At 29.7% G+C, this 17,687-nt stretch overlaps 2 protein-coding genes and 1 pseudogene across 2 annotated transcripts; all 3 read left to right on the top strand.

Moving 5' to 3' along the window:
* The first annotated feature begins 440 nt into the window (after nucleotides 1–440).
* On the top strand, nucleotides 441–9,146 carry LOC120162289 (benzyl alcohol O-benzoyltransferase-like). Its single transcript, XM_039172458.1, has 4 exons — nucleotides 441–450; nucleotides 1,633–1,637; nucleotides 5,933–6,418; nucleotides 7,989–9,146. Exons 3-4 carry the CDS (start codon nucleotides 5,972–5,974, stop codon nucleotides 8,913–8,915), a joined length of 1,374 nt encoding a protein of 457 aa, XP_039028389.1. The 5' UTR covers nucleotides 441–450; nucleotides 1,633–1,637; nucleotides 5,933–5,971; the 3' UTR covers nucleotides 8,916–9,146.
* Nucleotides 9,147–10,141: 995 nt separating this feature from the next.
* On the top strand, nucleotides 10,142–12,076 carry LOC120162296 (annotated as a pseudogene).
* Nucleotides 12,077–13,622: 1,546 nt separating this feature from the next.
* LOC120162295 (uncharacterized metal-dependent hydrolase YabD-like) lies at nucleotides 13,623–16,218 on the top strand. Its single transcript, XM_039172463.1, has 8 exons — nucleotides 13,623–13,963; nucleotides 14,170–14,243; nucleotides 14,328–14,409; nucleotides 15,075–15,125; nucleotides 15,236–15,336; nucleotides 15,411–15,564; nucleotides 15,681–15,794; nucleotides 15,963–16,218. The coding sequence occupies exons 1-8, from the start codon at nucleotides 13,751–13,753 to the stop codon at nucleotides 16,077–16,079; spliced, it is 906 nt and encodes a 301-aa protein (XP_039028394.1). The 5' UTR covers nucleotides 13,623–13,750; the 3' UTR covers nucleotides 16,080–16,218.
* The last annotated feature ends 1,469 nt before the right edge of the window (nucleotides 16,219–17,687 follow it).

Below are 17,687 nucleotides of genomic sequence, written 5' to 3'. Positions count from 1 at the left end.
CCAGGTATCGATACCCATTGAATGCCTTCGATATTTTACTCTTGAGGTATCGGTACCCATTGAAGAAGTACAAATACCTGTTGCCCAGATTTTCCTTTTTAAGCCCGAAAATCACTCCAAATCAACTTAAATTCTTTATATCTTAACCACTTTAATACTCTTAACTCAAGCATATATACGCAAACCAATTCCTAGACATTTAACACATCTTTATCTTCAAACTCTCATCCTCCCTATGAAATTCAAGAATCATACCAAATTTTCTACTTGTTCTAAATTCAATTTTATCATTTCATATCTCTTAATTCAACCATTGACAAGTCAAATTTAGTTTGAAATTCCACTTATCAACTCTATTCCATGTTTTCATTCAAAAACTCTTAATCTTTAATCTCTACTAACTCCTTAATCCTTTAATTTAAAGTTGACTTAAGCTTCCTTTAAGCTTAAGTATTATCTAATGCTCACAACCAACTCAAAAATCCAACAAAAGATTAACTAACAAGAAAACTCACCTTTGATTTTTGGTTTTCATGAATGAAGAAGGAAGGAGAAGAAGAGAACTCTGGAACCCAATTTTTGTCTTACTTCCCTTTCCACGTGTAACATATATATCCCATCTCAAACAATTATCTTGGTGGTCAAATTACCATTTTGCCCTTTCATCTTTTCAAATATACTAATCAATCCTCTTAAATAAAATTTCTAATTAAATCCTTAAACTTTTAAATTTTTATAATTTGATCACCAAATTTAAAAACCTTCCATTTTAGTCACTAACCTGGTTTTTAGGATGTTACAATCTTTTTGTTGTTTATTAATTTTATTAGAAAATTAATAGAGTAATAATTTATCATCCTTTTTATTATCTATTAGTAAATTAGTAATTTTTTGAATGAAATAATTTTTTAAGATAACTATTAAAAAATCATATAAAAAATAAATGAGCTGCTCGCAAACTTATCGAGTCGAGTTGGACTTTACTTGACTCAACTCGTTCAGATCTCAAGTCAAGCTCTAGTTCGAGTCAAATCAATCTGAATCAAGTTTTTACTGAACTTTGCACGAGTCGAGTTCAAACTGCTCACAAGTGTTCAACTCATTAAACACCCCTAGTCTAGATTACTTTCTAACGTTAATGTACCGCGTAAATGATGAAATTTTCTTCTATAGACGTATGTACATACATAATATAAATGGACATCTTCCTAATTAATATAGAAGCAATGTTGTTAACCAATTCCAATTTGAAGAGGCGATTTCATGGGCTAATCAACACCTTTTTTTTATATATAGAATTGCTGATAACCAATTCCAATTAGGGTTGATTTTTTAAGACAATAAACAAAAGAAAACCTTTTATTTCATGAAGCATATATATATATATATATATATATATAGAAATTATATGATTCCAACCATCTCTATTTGTTTAAGGAAACTTTGAAAAGTTTTTTTAATAATATTAACGATTAATTTTTCTTCCTTTGACCTAAAAGATAGCTTTATTTTATTTTTTAAAATATTTTTATATAATTATATAAAAAAGTTTATAGTCCATGCAATGAAATTGATTTTTCTTCCTTTGACCTAAAAGATAACTTTGTTTTGCTTTGCAACGGCGAAACAAAGAAGAGATTAGTGGGGCTATGGTCCCCAAAAAATATTAAAATAGGTATAGGATAAATTACACATTTAGTGTTTAAAGTATTATTTTTATTTCATTTTAGTATTCAAACTTTAACTTTTTCAAAATCATACCAAATGTTAGTTTATGTTTCAATTTGATACTCCGTAGTTAAAAACTTAACGATGATGTTGACGTGTCATAATAAGATAATACCACATCCTCATTGATATATTTTTTTTAAAATGACACATCAACGGTTTATGTTATTTTTTAACGGCGAGGTACCAAATTAAAACATAAACTAAAGTTTAAGTACTAAAACAAAATAAAAGTAATAGTTTAAATATTAAATGTGTAGGTTACCCAAAAATAATATATATATATATTAAATTTGGTCTCGTAAAAATGTATGTAATAAATTATTAAATTTAATTATCTAAAGAAATATATATATATATATATATATATATATATATTAGTTTAGAATTTAGAAACCACTTAAAGATTATTTATTAGAAGAATTAACATCCATTCTTTGTATTATCCTTAAATAAATGAAAATATATTATCCTTTATCATTTTAAATTTAAAGATACAAACAAAATTATATGTTTTTTCATGTTTGGTTGTTCATCTTCTTTAACATGTTTATCTCAATTAAGTTATCAAGTATTCAACTTTTAATTTTATTTCAGTTGAAGGCTATTTTCTTAAAAATATTTTTTAGTTCAATTTATATTTATGGTTTTATTAAAAATCTATATTTATTATATGAGTCCATAAATTTTCATCTCTAAAAATAAAAATATAGACACAATTTTAGATAACATTATTATCGATATATTTTATTTCTTTAACTTTTATGTGAAAAATGAATTTTAAAAAGGGTAAACTATTCGAATAGTCTCATATATTTTCGGTCTAACCGACTTTGGTCATCAATTTAAAAATTAAGGGGAAATGATCCCTAACGTTATCGATTCATTCGATTTTAGTCCCTCAACCGTTAACTCATGTTCAATTTTAGTCCCTTAATCATGTTAGGGACTTAAACAAAAGGGGGTTAACGGACATTAATAGAAGTGTGACTTACACCAGACGGACTAATAATGTAAGGGACCATTTAGCTTTCATTTCTAAATTGATGACCAAAGTCGGTCAGACCTTAAACAAAAGGACTATTTACATAGTTTACCCTTTTAAAATTTTATATTTTTTTATTAATACGATACTTTGATTTATAATTTATATTAAAATATTTTAATTAATGAATAAAGATTTTTTTTTAAAATGGTCTCCTCAACATATAATGTTTAGTTTCGCCAATGTTGTTTTAGACATGAAAGTATCATATTATTGTTTAATTAAAAATGTTTGAAATAAAGGTTAATAAATTTCTTGTAATGAATAAAATTATAATTATCTTCTTTTAAGATTTGAACACGATGATTTAAAATTAATTCGAAATTTAAAATAAATTGAATTGAATTGAAACGATCTGAATTTTAACTAGATCAATATGAAATTGAATCAAAATTAACTAAAACTGAATACAAATTGAACCGAAAGTAATTCAAATTAAAAACAGTCTGAATTTAATTTATCTAAATATAATTTGAATCGAACATCTATTTAATTTTAATATAATAATTAAATCAAATCAATAAATATTTAATTTTTATTATTATATTTTTTAGCAATGTGATAGATAATAAAATGAGAAACAAAGTCACCAACAAAAAGCCAAGTGTAATCCACCAGGGCTGGGGAAACAAAACTGAAAAAGTAATGCAGTGACTAAAAACGGAGATCTAAAAAGCAAACAATGAAAAATGGTGGAACAAAGAAACTCAAAAGTTTGAAAAGACTAGTCAAAGTGACAAAGAAAATAAAAACATTAGAGAAAGTAAGTCAGGGTTTAATCTAAGAACACTATATGTGTGGAAACCTGGGGCTTAATATTAAAATATGATACATGCACCGAAACCTATAATAATAAAGCCTTATTCAAAGAATAATGATACAAAGAATAATCTTTAGATTAATGATTTTTCAAACCTATTCAAAGAATAAAGTCCCGAAGATTCAAAGCACATCTACTAGATTCGAGGTAGAATCTTTTTGAAGATAGGGAGGATGATACATATATCACAAGGCTCAAAGGAAGATAGATTGACACTTCTAATTGATCCACACGAACAAACCTTGGAAAAGAAGAATAGCATAACAAAATACTTGTGACTGCTTTTCAAATGGGACTTTGATCTTATTCAGTTAACATTTCTTCTAGAGATATGAGTAGTTGTCTCTTAGCTTTCCAACAGATTTTTAATCGCATCAATCTGATATCGAAAACTCAAGATACGTTTATTTTACTGAAGACAACGCATGCATAAATTCCTATACAACATTAATATGAGATTTTATAAATATTATGAATTTTCAATATTTTTTATTGATTATTTTTATATAATTTAATATAGGATGATGTATTATCTTTTAGGATTAGATTTATTATTTTATTAGGAATTAAGATTGAGTTAAAAATTATTCTTAGTTTATTATTATTTTATTAGGAATTATGATATAATCGAAACATTATCTTTATTCATTAGTCATGTTACAACAAGGACTTCTCACCCTATATAAAGGAGGCTTCGTTCAACTTTGAAAAGGTAGATTTCTTTGATTAATAATACAACGAGAGTTTGTTTTTGCAAGTGTTGATTGTCTTATGCCTTCAAAGTTTCTTTTCATTAAGTTCTTTCAAGTTCATTGTGAGAGAGATTTTCACACTCCGATTTGCCTTCGATTGTGATTAAAAGGGCTGGTTAGAGCCGATTATCGAATTTTCCTAGTCAATTGCGGCTAGGAGGGTTCATAGGAAAACTATCTATCTATCAATCATCATCATCATCCGCTACCGATTCTCTATCAATTGGTATCAAATTTAGGCCGATTTCTGGAAAGAATAAAGCAATATTGTTTGTTCGTGCACACAAAACCTCCAAAGTACCCCAACGAAGCTAGTTCGCAAAGATTCATCGTTTTCAGGATGGTAAAAGACGACAAAGTTACTGAGGCATTTCAAGACCTCATGGTTGCTATTAATAGAGAAATAAATGTGCCAACCCTACTTCAAAAAAGATTATATTTTACCTTTCTCGTGTTGGAATCCTAACTCCATCCGTGCCAACCCTTATATTCACTTAAACTTATCATATAGCAAACCATGGTCCATTTCAAAGTTGTTAAAATTGTTATATTGAAAGAGGGATGAAGAGTGGGGTTTGATAACAACCTAACACCTTTTTATTCTATTACGTTAATACCACTTCGAATTTGTCATATAGCAAACCATGAGTTTTCCAACCGAGTCCAAGTGCTTGAAGTTGTTATATCAGACAAATTCTAGGAAACGGCGTTTTGTTGTGTAAGGATTCCTTGGCTACTACTGGACCTTAGTGTTGGCTGGACAACGATCAACTCCATTAACATTACTACTGTTGTTATTATATACCAAAACAAAGAAGAAAATAACAGTTTCTGAAGATGATGATTGCGGAATCGAATAAGTCCATGTTGTGTTTGGGATTAAAATATCTTTTGTGGAAATTATTGTTAACTTCATTATTGGCATTCATCACTTTGAAACCAACTCGGCCAATTTCGTTTGGTTGGTTTTTGTATTTATCCCCTCAAAGAACAATATTCATTTGGTACTACTACAAAATTATGGGTAATTAGCCTTTTTTTGTCACTTGATTTTAAATAATTATCAAATAATCATTTAAGATAATCATTCAAACATTAATTTTTATTATAATATCGGACTATTTAAGATAATATGATATGTCTTAATTATTTTTAATAATATAAATAAAAATCATTTCTATTTAAATTAAAATTACATGTAATGTAATATATGTATGGGGGTGGAAACTAAATTTAAGAATTTTTTGGGCTGGAGATAGATACAAAAGAAAAGTAACAAAATAAAACAAATAATAGTTTGGTGGGGGAATAGAAAAAATGATATTGGGCCTAATTATTCCAAGTCTAGTCAATAAAGTTTACTTTAATGGGTCAGTCAAGCAACTGGCTGCCCGGAAATTCACACCAGTTTTACCAACCCTACCACGATGCAACTTCTCAACAACCTCAACACCGTTCAAATGTGTGTTTTTCCCCCATTTCTTTGAATATCTTTCACTAAAATAATTTTGCAACAAATCACGAAATGCCCATATATTTCTTCCTATAAATACCACACTTACAAGCACTCAACCAACCCAACAACACTCCTACTCCATTTCCACACTTGATCTTCCTTTTGGTCTCATGGCAACTTCTTCAACTTCCTTAGTCTTCAAGGTTCATCGTCGTGAACCGGAACTCATAGCTCCGGCTAAGCCTACCCCTCGAGAGTACAAACTATTATCCGATATCGATGATCAAGAAGGTCTTCGATTTCAGATTCCGGTTATCCAATTTTACAGATATAATCATTCCATGCAAGGAAAAGATCCCGTTAGAGTGATTAGGGAGGCACTTGCACAAACCCTGGTGTTTTATTACCCGTTTGCGGGCAGGTTAAGAGAAGGACCTCAGCGGAAACTGATTGTTGATTGCACCGGAGAAGGCTTGATGTTCATCGAAGCGGATGCAGATGTTACACTTGAGCAGTTCGGTGATGTACTTCAACCACCGTTCCCTTGCTTGGAGGAACTCTTGTACGATGTTCCGGGTTCTGCTAATGTGCTCAACTGTCCATTGATACTTATTCAGGTACTTATTTTTTTTATAGTCGTTTTTAGCTATATTATTCAAATTTTGGGCGATTTCTAAATACTATTTGAACATATTTCAAATATAAATATTAAATACAAGTATACGTTTGAAAAAACAAAATCTATTTTCATAGGTTATTAGTACTCGTAATTTTTTTAAAAAAATAAATCTCAATATTATGTAAGCATAATATTTTTTCTTTGGATAGAAATTATTAATTTTATTCAAAATATAAAATATTCTAAATTACAATAAATATTTACAAATATAATCATAAATTAAACACATAATTAGGATAATTTTCTATAATTATTGAAATAAACGTAGCAACTTAAGATTACATAAGGACCATACAAGGAAATATTAAAATTTAAGAATACTCAAACAAAGATAGATATAAACAAATCTGGTTACATTAACAAATAAACCACAAAAAATGATCAAACTATTGAAAAACTATTGACGAACCGTAAAATCAAACTTGAGTAACGTGAAAAATAAAATTAAATAAAAGTATATCATTATTAAAATAATAATCGGATCAAGCCAACAAAATTATATACTACCTTTTCCGAGACAAACTACCTTGTTCGTTATCTTAATAATAGTTGTTATGTTGTATATTCTTATTTAATAAATATTGATAAATCTTATATAAAAATAAATAAATTTTGATAAATTTATAATTAATTAATTATGTGTATATGCAATTTAGTTTTTTCTATAGAGAAATAATTTCAGGTTTAATATAAAATGGAAATTAAAAGATGAAATGATGTATCATAAAAGCATGGTCCGCCACTTCAATTATATTAGGGGGAAAAAAGGTTTGTCGATCACTATATAGGTAAAGTTACTTTTGTCTCACCATTTTTATCATTAAGTCCAAACACTATCGATGCTCATAGGACCACCCACTTGATAATAATGTAAATAATTATTCAATTGATCAAAATTTTAATTTAAAATGTAATTATTATTGTGAGACGAAAATAATTTTTAACTTGATAATTTAAATAAAATATATGTTTATTATTATTTTTTATTTCATAATCAAAATTTCAACGTACGTTTTTTTTTGGTTGAAAATGTAATATATATAGCACTATTATATTCAACATTTATTGAGACAATTCAACTTTCGTATAAAAAAATATTTTTAAAATATAAAATTTGAAAGATTAGACAAGTTTCCTTGAGTTAATTATAAATAATTTTATATTAATATATATTTATTTTGTGAATCTAGTATGTTAACTGTTGGATTCGTGTATACATTTCAAGATGGGGCCCAAGCCTGCAATTCATAAAAGAATTTCCTCCACGTAAATTGAGTTTATAATTTTATATAAAGGAAAAGAAAAATCAATTGGAAACATACAAAAGCACGAGTCACGTGTAACTAGGCACCATTCGTTTTTTTTTTGTCAATAACTTTAATTCTTTGAAAAATATTACTATAAAAATTTATGAGTTCAAATTAATAAATGTTAGTTAGACTTTATGAATACATATTACGTTTTTATGTTATGTTTGAGTATGATGTTTATACAATTTTAATTCATAGGTGACACGATTAAGATGTGGTGGTTTTATTTTTGCACTCCGTCTAAATCACACTATGAGTGATGCTGCCGGAATATCCCAATTCATGTCCGCTGTAGGAGAAGTGGCTCGTGGTTGGCTCTCCCCGTCGATCCCACCCGTATGGGAAAGACATCTCTTAGCAGCTAGAGATCCACCAAGAGTCGCATGTAAACACCGTGAGTACGACGAAGTAGAGGGAACCATTGTTCCCTACGACGACATGGTCCATCGATCCTTTTTCTTCGGCCCCACTGAAGTTTCAGCACTTCGCAAACTTGTGCCACAACACGTTAGTAAGTGTTCGACTTTTGAGCTATTGACTGCTTGCTTATGGCGTTGTAGAACCATCGCAATTCAAGCTAACCCCGAGGAAGAGGTGCGCATCATCTGCATTGTAAACGCGCGTTCCAAGTTTAATCCTCCATTACCTTCGGGGTATTATGGGAACGCATTCGCGTTTCCGGTGGCAGTAGCACAAGCAGGGAAACTTTGTCAAAATCCATTAGGGTATTCATTAGAGCTTGTGAAACAAGCCAAGAATGACGTAACGGAAGAATACATGAAATCAGTCGCAGATTTAATGGTGATTAAGGGAAGACCACATTTCACCGCTGTTCGATCTTACTTGGTCTCGGACGTGACACGTGCCGGGTTCGGAGACGTCGATTTCGGGTGGGGTAAAGCGGTGTATGGCGGTCCGGCTAAGGGTGGAGTAGGGGCAATACCTGGACTGGCAAGCTTTTTAATACCATTCAAGAACAAGAAAGGAGAGTCTGGGATTGTGCTGCCGATTACATTACCGGCCCAAGCTATGGAAATATTTGTGAAAGAATTAGATGCAATGTTGCAGGGAAAGCCAGTAGATGGGAGTGGACAAAAATCGGTTTTCATTTCATCTTCTTTGTAAAACCTAATGGATACAAGAGGTCGGAGAATCTCAAGTCTAGCTCATGTACAATTTATATTATCATTTTCAAGCTAGGACATTTTATATGTTTAGGGATTCAGATCAACAGAACGATCTTATTTCCTTATTATTAGGGTTTTTCCCCTTTAGAAAAACGAAATCGTGTGGGACTCGTTTCTTCATGTTGTAGAATTATATATTTGTATGCTAACTTATCTTTGTGTTGCTATATTTGAGTGGAAATATTATATATACGTGGTTTGATCTTCTCATCTTAAAATGATTTTTTTTCATTATTATTAATCTAATTAAACCTTTATTTATAAGGGTGACCAAACTCCAATAAAAATTAAAAACATACAAGTATAACATAAATTAAGGTAAAGTACTGTATAGTCGCTAAATTATAAAATTGTTTTTATTTTGATCATTAAACTATTTTTCAATTAGATCACTTAATTATTAAATTGTTATCAAATTATTAACCGTTAACATTTGACGAAAATGATGACATATTAATTAAGTGAATTTTTACATTATACTTTTGATCATTATTCTATTAATTTAATCTTAACTTTACTTAATTATGAAGACTTGTCACACTTGATAAAATACATTCTCTTTGTATTTGATCATAAAACTATTAAATTAGTCTTAACTTTACATAGTCATGAAGACTTGTCACATTTGACAAAAGATATTCTCTTTGTACTTATCATAAAAGTTTGCGATACTTGATAAGAGACGTTATCTCAATGACTTAATCATTCGTGTAATGATTTTTGAATGGATGATTTTATGAGTACTAATGAAAATTAAGACCCAAGCCCACAAATCAAGCAAAAACACGGTATAAAACCCTCAGACCTCGAATCATCACCGGATATTTCAAAGAACCCAAACCTAAATCTTTTGGAGCTAAAAAGAAATTTTTGACCACTCCACTAGATCTAATAATTGATTAATATCAAAAAAGATCATTTATATAATTTAAGTAATTGTTAATAAATAAAATAATATATAATAAATTATTTAATATAATTTAAAATATTTATCATTTAAAAATTATTTAATATTTAAAATATATTTTTAATAAATATTAATAATAAAATTGAAATAAAAGTGACCAATATGGTATTTTACCCAAGTTTTTTCTTTTATCATATTCACCCAAACTTATCGAAGCCTACAAAGCGAATCCGAGCGAACTCGACTGAGGTGTTGCATCCTCACCACCCGTTTCTTCTTCAGTGACGTAAACAAAAAAATGGTCCAAAAAAAACAGCTTTAATTTCCCACCTTTAAACCTCTTCAATGGCGAAGACTCTAATAACTACTCGCCCCATCTTCTTCTTCTCATCAATAAAAATTAATCTTTTACTTAAATCCTTCCCTCCCTTTTCGCACTCCTATAACGAATCTTCTTCCTCTCGAACCACACGTTTGGCAATCAAAAACCGTTCAGATTCAAGCTTCTTTTGGTCCTCCAACATTAATAAATCAATCAACGACGATGAAAACAAGGTTTGGAATTTTGGGTCACCGCGGATTTTCGATAAAAGCTACTAAAGTTAACGATCCTGGCTCTGTTGACTCCCCTCTCGTTCAATCTATGGAGAAAAAGGTATATGTTTTCTCTTTCTTTTTATACTTCTTCTCTTTTTGGTTTAATTCAAAATATGATTTTTCTCCCTCGCCGTAATTGCTATTTACTTGTTTCTGTTTAGGCCAAGGAGATGAGGAAGTTCAGTTTTTATTTTTTTTTTGAGCTGCAATTGTTAGTTAAAATAGTTATGTTAGGCTATAAAGTTTGATTTGCTGTCAATTTGGTCAAATTAATATCTATGTATAGCTGATTGAAACAATATTTAGAGAGTATGAAAAATAAGAGGATTTCTAAATTAGTTTATTATGTTCAAGCTGCAATCAGCTTGGCTAGAGCCGACAATATAAAAATTAGAAATTTTTTTTGTTACAAAATAAAATTTTCTTTACAAGAACGATGTGCTTGAGAGTTGTTCATGTTATCTGGTCAAATGTTTTAATCTGAATTCTAGTAAATACGTCTGAAATGTCAGTTATTTCTAGTTGAATGATATTGTTCATTTTATCCTAAATTGCTATAGCCTTTATTCACTTGGTGTTTCGAGCTTTTCATTCAATAATTTCAGTATAGTCACCAGCTTGTTTACTTCTACGCATTTTAACTACTAATTTTGCTTATTCACTGTTGTTCATATAGATTGTATAGTTATTGTCTATACTTATTGGAGTTAAGCATTTAATTTGCTTCCCCAGATCAAGGAACATTTGAATGCATAACCAGTCATTGTAAAAGATGTCTGGAGATGGCCGTCATGTTTGGTAAGCCATTTTCACTTGTTTAATTGGTTGATTGGCCAAACTGCTTAGTTAGAGGTGCACAAGCTTCTTGCTTCGTTCTTACTACTGTTATTGGAAGTTGTAGTTAAATGTTACAGTAAAGCTGCGATGGCTGTCATGTTGAAGTACCAAAAATTGTGAGGGTTGAAAGAAAGTCAAGCTCACCCTTTTACCTGTTCTTTTTGATTCTAAGAAGATCGCTGAGGGTTGGAAGTCTGTTTTAAACATATCTGTATGGCATTTTGCTTTATTGCTGAAAAACATGTAAATCATTAAATAGGATCGCTAACATGTATGTTTGAATCACTCTACAAACTGTCTGGCCTTTCGGATACAAGGTTTGTTTCGGATTAAAAATCAGATGTGCAGTTAAGCAACTCTCATAGTTTCACATCTCTTTTCTTGAGTATCAAATTGTGATAATCTAGACTTGCCTTTGTTCTTGAACTTCATAGTGCAGAGTGTGATTTACATGTTTTGTGAGCTTACAGTGTACTTGGCCTAACAGTTTGCACGGTTTCTGTACTGAATCAACCTTCCTTATTGCAGCATTGACGTTGTTTCTTCCGCATTTGACGGACAATCGGCCGTCAACAGGCAGAGGATAGTTTACAAAGCCATATGGGAGGAGTTGCAAAGCACAGTGCATGCAGTACACCAGATGACTACTAAACACCCCAGTGAAGCAGCAGCAAGTCACCAGTGAGGAAAGGCGTTGCCGACATTATCGACGTGAAAACCAAACTCGGTTCCGATAATTCTCCTCGGTTTCCTTGTCTCATGAAGAGTCTTCTATCTGTTGGGTTAGTGAGAATTTGTTTTCTCCCTCCCCTTTATATTCCATTGCCTTAAACAGTCGAACCGAACATATCACTGCAAAGGGAAAGATAAAGTTGTTATTAGGTACATTATTAACAAAAAAAATTCAATTTTACAAGCGCTTCATTTCTTTATTTAGTTTTCTTAATTATAAAGTACGCCTGCATGTAACTTTTTTATTTTTATTTTTTTGAATACATGCATATAAAATTTAAAAGCTAGCGTAGTTGGTTATTTGAAGAGCAAACCAGATAAATGTTTCACTTTTATCCCTAAATAGTGGTATAGGCTCTAATGTCTAATCATATGTCCTCTGATAATAAAATTGTTATAAAAGTTGTTAATTACTTTGTAAATATTGATGTGTATTATGTAATAATATGATGTGACATAAATGATAACTAATAATGTATTATGTCTTTGAAATCATTATTTAGAATGAAATTGAAAGTTAGATCATTATTTTATTTAAACCCTATATTAATTATCATTTATGTCATGTCATTTGGGGATGAAATATAATTTTTAAAAGTTTTGAGATTAATTTAAAATGACTTTCGTAGTTTGAAGATAAAATTGAAACATTTAAAAATTTGAAGTTCAATGTGGAGTGAAAATTATAATTTAGGGACATGCAATCACTTTTAAGTATTAATTATCAGAATTTAAGATGAACCGTAGCTAATAAGGTACATATTTTTATCGTCATAGAAATTACCCATAATCCAACTTTCGACCCTAAAATTGTTCGCTATCATTTGAAAATAATCAAATTAAAATCTATAGGATAGTTTTGGTTAGAGGCATATTCCCTAAATGGAAAAAATAATTTTTTAAGTAATTTTAAGATATATTTTCCGTGATATATATATATATGGACAGCACAAACGGTGATATATATATATAGACAGCAAAGAGGTTGAGATATATAACATGATCATGCTACGGGGTACACGAATACTTGAAGGTGTCCTAATTAAGGAATCTTTCATTAAAAATATAAAAGTATAATAATAAAATAATTGGTTAGTCTGTTTATATTGTCAAGACAACCCGACAATTTGTATCATATTATACGACTTTGATTTCTTAAAAAAATTTCTTTATTTCTTCAATTAATAGGTAATTGTATTTTAAGTAACTAATACTTTTAACATTATTATATTTAAGCCCTGTTTTTCCTAAAATTATGATTTAATTATTATTAAATATATTGTTAGTTTAAAATTAATAAAACCAAGTATTAATTCCTAACTTTTTTATTATTTTTTTAAAAAAATATTTTAAAATTAATAAAATCAAACTCTAATTTCCTTAATTTTTATACTTTAATTATTTAAAAATGAAACAACTTATTCCTTTCATCCTAATAATATGCGTTAGATAAACAGGTGATATACGATACCTAAAGTCAAATGCCCAAATATGTAATTTCCTTTCTTGCTTTTAAATTAATGGCAACATGGTGTATTAAAAAACTTAATTAGCTTATATAAAAATACGATAAATTTGTTTATAAAACGCCATCAATCAAGACATGTTGGCACAAGTTACCAATCACATTGCGAGGGTTCTAGTCTGTGGACCACCTCCAATTATATTCAGCTTCTTCACTTTACCAACGTAGCAAAAACATGAAACAACCCATCAGAATCAAAATCCTCTACATTTCTCTCGCTGTTTTCTCGATTGTTTCAAGCGAAACCAGCATCAAATCCACGGCCATGAAACTTTTTGACGCACACTGTCACCTTCAAGACCAAAGAGTTCTCGACATGGCTCCCCTGCTCATTGAAACCGCCCTTGGTGCCGGAGTTGTTTACATGGCCGTCGACGGGATAACCGAGGTATATACATAACTCTTAATTATCTTCCTTTACTTGTAACGGTAAACTCACTAATGGATCGATGGAGGTTGGCCGTCTTGAAATTTTCAAATAAATTTATTTTTTGTTATTTTCTATTAATAGTTTGTTTTTATCCTTCAAATTTTATAAGTTTGTGTGATAAGTAGGAGTTATATTAGTCGGGATAACCTCTTTTCTTTTCTCAGAAAGACTGGCATCTAGTGAAAGAAATGAGTGACGAATATGAATCTGTGATTCCAAATTTTGGACTGCATCCATGGTATATATATATATGTATAATTGTGCTTTGGGTCTCCAAACTTTAATTTATTTTCTTCAGTTCCTTAATTATTGCTTTTTACAGGTTCGTTGAAGGAAGGAGTCCCTCTTGGTTCGACACTCTCAAACAGTTATTTGAAGCAAACCCTTCGGCTGCTGTCGGGGAGGTCCGTCGTGTATATTAACATCTTCTTTAAGCCTCTTAATTACCCCAGAAAATATAATTTTCCATACTCTATGTTAGTATGAAGAAATAATAAATATTAATCCAAATAAAAACAAGTATAGGTAATCAATCATTTTGTTTTGTTTTCAATAAGCAGAGACAAACCATCCTAGAAAATGAAGATAGAGACCCTAATCACCCAGAAAAAATGAGAGATAAAATCGTCGAAACTTGATCGTTGCTAAAAAAAGTATAAGAATTTAAGGTAAAAAAAAAAGCCTTCAATGGCAGAACGACAAAGAAAAAAGAAGTAGCCTTAAAATTAATATTATATTATAATAACACATATGTTTATTATAATATTTATAATATGTGAAGACATAAAAACAATATATTATGTAATTAAAAAGTAGCCTTGGAATTAAATTTCAAAACCATGTTACTTAAGATATAATATTTATAAATTTATTAACTTCTTCCAGTTTTTGCTCATAAATATACGTCATTGTGCGAATTGAGATAATGGATTTTGAAAGAAAAACAAACCATCATTGTAGTTTATAATAATTAACGATAGAAACTACTGCATATTTTTTAATTAATATTAGTAAATGATAAACACTAACCAAGATAATATGCATGCATGCAAATGTTTTTTTTTTCCAGATTGGTTTAGACAAAAGCCCTCTAGCAAAAGGGGTTGATTTTGGGCAACAGGTATGTTTCTTTTTTCAACTTTCTTTGTATTTTTTGTTTTTAATATATATATATTCAAATATTTATATTTAATATGAAGTTTTAAAGATTATTTATTATTTGGTTTGAAGTTGAAAGTGTTCAAGAAACAGCTTGAACTTGCAAGAGAGTTAAAAAGACCAGCAAGTGTGCATTGTCTCGAAGCTTTTCCCGAGCTTCTTCAAATAATGAAGTATGATTTATTCTTAATTATCACATTAATTAATTAATTGAGGTTGACATTCCTAATTATTATTTAATTTGAAGGGAAATGGGACATTTTCCAGCAGGTGTAATACTACATTCTTTCAACGGAGCACCAGAGGTAGTACCTCAACTTACAAAGCTTGGCTCCTACTTTTCATTCTCTGGTCATTTGATGCCATTGGAAGAAGACAAAGCCAGAAAGATCGTCAAAGCGGTAATTCAAAAATTTTATATCCACTTGAATTTCATAAACTTAATTAATTTATATAATTAATGATTTAAAATCCGAATTTCTGAATTAGTGGCATTTGCCTTACTCTAAGCTGACAGGTACCTCTTGATAGAATATTATTAGAAACGGATTCACCTGATGCGCTACCAACAAACCCTCTCTACTTCGTTCCTGGGAATAATACCCTAAATCAGCCTGCAAATGTTCATAGTGTATGTCTTCTTCCTCTTCGCTGTTTTTTTAAAACTATACCATATAAATGATGAGATTCAAATCCGAGATTTTAAAGTATTTTCCGTACTAAATTAATCTCGAATAAATTATATAGAATTCAGTGATTAAGTAATGATGGGGATAGTTCAATGACTTGGTTTTTGCAGATACTTATATATGTTGCATCCTTACTAGAAATGAGTAAAGAAGAATTGGCAGAGATAAGTTACAATAATGCAGTTCGTGTGTTCTCCTACAAAGGTTCGAAAATTCCATCGAAATGAAATCATTTCAATGCCCATGGGAACTGCCATATCAATATTGTTTAAGTAATAATGGAATAAGGTAATTATATCATCCGCACCTTGTACTGTTGTATGTTAAAACGACCCATAACTAATAATGCGAAAATAATAATACTAATAATTACGAGTCATGTTTAATTACATGTCAAATTATTCATCCAGAGTGCATTTTATTTTATCAATTTATGGATCAGTTTGAGTTGGGCTACAGCTCGATACTTTTCTAAGTCCACATTGTGCTTGGGTTAGCCCACAAGTCCAGTGCACAATAAACAAAATTTGTTAATATTGAGATTCTATTTCTCAATAAATATGATTAATTTATATTTCAAATATGAAATTTAACATATTTAATGTTCTAGATTTATAATTATTCTTTTAAATAATGGTATCTCTGTTATTCATTTTATTTTTTTTGCTTTAGAACCACTGAAATCAGTACATTCTTTCACATGGATTTCTTGACATCCATTTTATTCCAACTATGTATTTGTGGAGGAAATGGTATCATTTTGTTCAAAGCCACTACCAAGTGCCAATTTTATATTATAAAAAAAGAAAAGAAAAAGAAAGAATCTGTAATAGGGACAGGAAGAGGAGGTTGAGACTCACTGAAACCAAGATGAGCCAAAGAAATATAACTAGACTAGCTGTTAATTATATTAATGAGGAAATGATCACGAGCGGCAGTCTTAATTTATGGTTAAAAAAATATGATATCGGTTTTGTTATTATTTAAATAATAAAATTGGTAAAAAAATTATCAAAAACATTATTATTTCTACCGATTTTGTTATTATTTGACGTTTTACTGGGTTTTGTAATATATCCAATAAAAAAAATAATAATGTTTTAGATACTTCTTTACAGGATATATTACTAAACTCGATAAAACGCTCAATAATATTTTAGGTATAAATAATAATATTTTAAATAATTTTTACCTATTTTTTATTTAAATAATAATAAAATCGATAATATTTTTTTAATTGTATATTAAAGTTTCCGCTCACTATATAACTTCCCATATTCATTGGGCTGCTGAATCTGTCACTTTCATGGAACAATAAAAATACCCTTTAAAGTTTAAGAATATTAGAGTGGCGTGTCCGTCCACTCATCATTTCATCATTATTCCTCCTAAAGTTCCAAAATAACCCAAAAATTCATTCATAATATCATTTCATTCCAAAGAACCTTGAAAGAGCAAAATATGAAAATGATTAGACAATAATATATATATATATATATATATATATATGATAATGTGTTGTTTATGTAATTATGTCATATTTAAAAGTCCAGTTTTTTTCCAAGACAAAAGCCACTCTACAAAATATATGTTTGTATATGGTGTAGTAGTAGTTCAGCTGTCCTGTCTTTGTTGTAGCCAAGGTCAATCCCACTCAATGATTTCAAGTCCATTAATTAATTTTAATTGCAAAGTTCCCCAACTCCCTTCCAACCCTATTTGTTTTGTTCCTTGACAAGTCACCGCCTTATTGCTTGTACAAATTAGGATTTGCAACACATTGCTTTTAAGTTAACAAACATGAACCAAATCAATCATCAATTCAAATTTATGAA

The sequence above is a fragment of the Hibiscus syriacus genome, unplaced genomic scaffold (assembly GCF_006381635.1).
Source record: "Hibiscus syriacus cultivar Baekdansim isolate YM2019G1 unplaced genomic scaffold, ASM638163v2 tig00111402_pilon, whole genome shotgun sequence".
NCBI classification, from domain to species: Eukaryota; Viridiplantae; Streptophyta; class Magnoliopsida; order Malvales; family Malvaceae; genus Hibiscus; species Hibiscus syriacus.
This window is presented reverse-complemented; position numbering and strand designations above follow the sequence as displayed.

What these genes read in the sequence shown, in the direction of transcription:
- LOC120162289 (XM_039172458.1), top strand. Translation starts at nt 5,972, where the DNA reads ATGGCAACTTCTTCAACTTCCTTAGTCTTCAAGGTTCATCGTCGTGAA. An exon ending in GTCCATTGATACTTATTCAG is followed by an intron (nt 6,419 to 7,988) that starts GTACTTATTTTT and finishes TTTAATTCATAG; the next exon opens with GTGACACGATTAAGATGTGG.
- LOC120162295 (XM_039172463.1), top strand. Translation starts at nt 13,751, where the DNA reads ATGAAACAACCCATCAGAATCAAAATCCTCTACATTTCTCTCGCTGTT. An exon ending in GAGCTTCTTCAAATAATGAA is followed by an intron (nt 15,337 to 15,410) that starts GTATGATTTATT and finishes TTTAATTTGAAG; the next exon opens with GGAAATGGGACATTTTCCAG. An exon ending in CCAGAAAGATCGTCAAAGCG is followed by an intron (nt 15,565 to 15,680) that starts GTAATTCAAAAA and finishes CTAAGCTGACAG; the next exon opens with GTACCTCTTGATAGAATATT.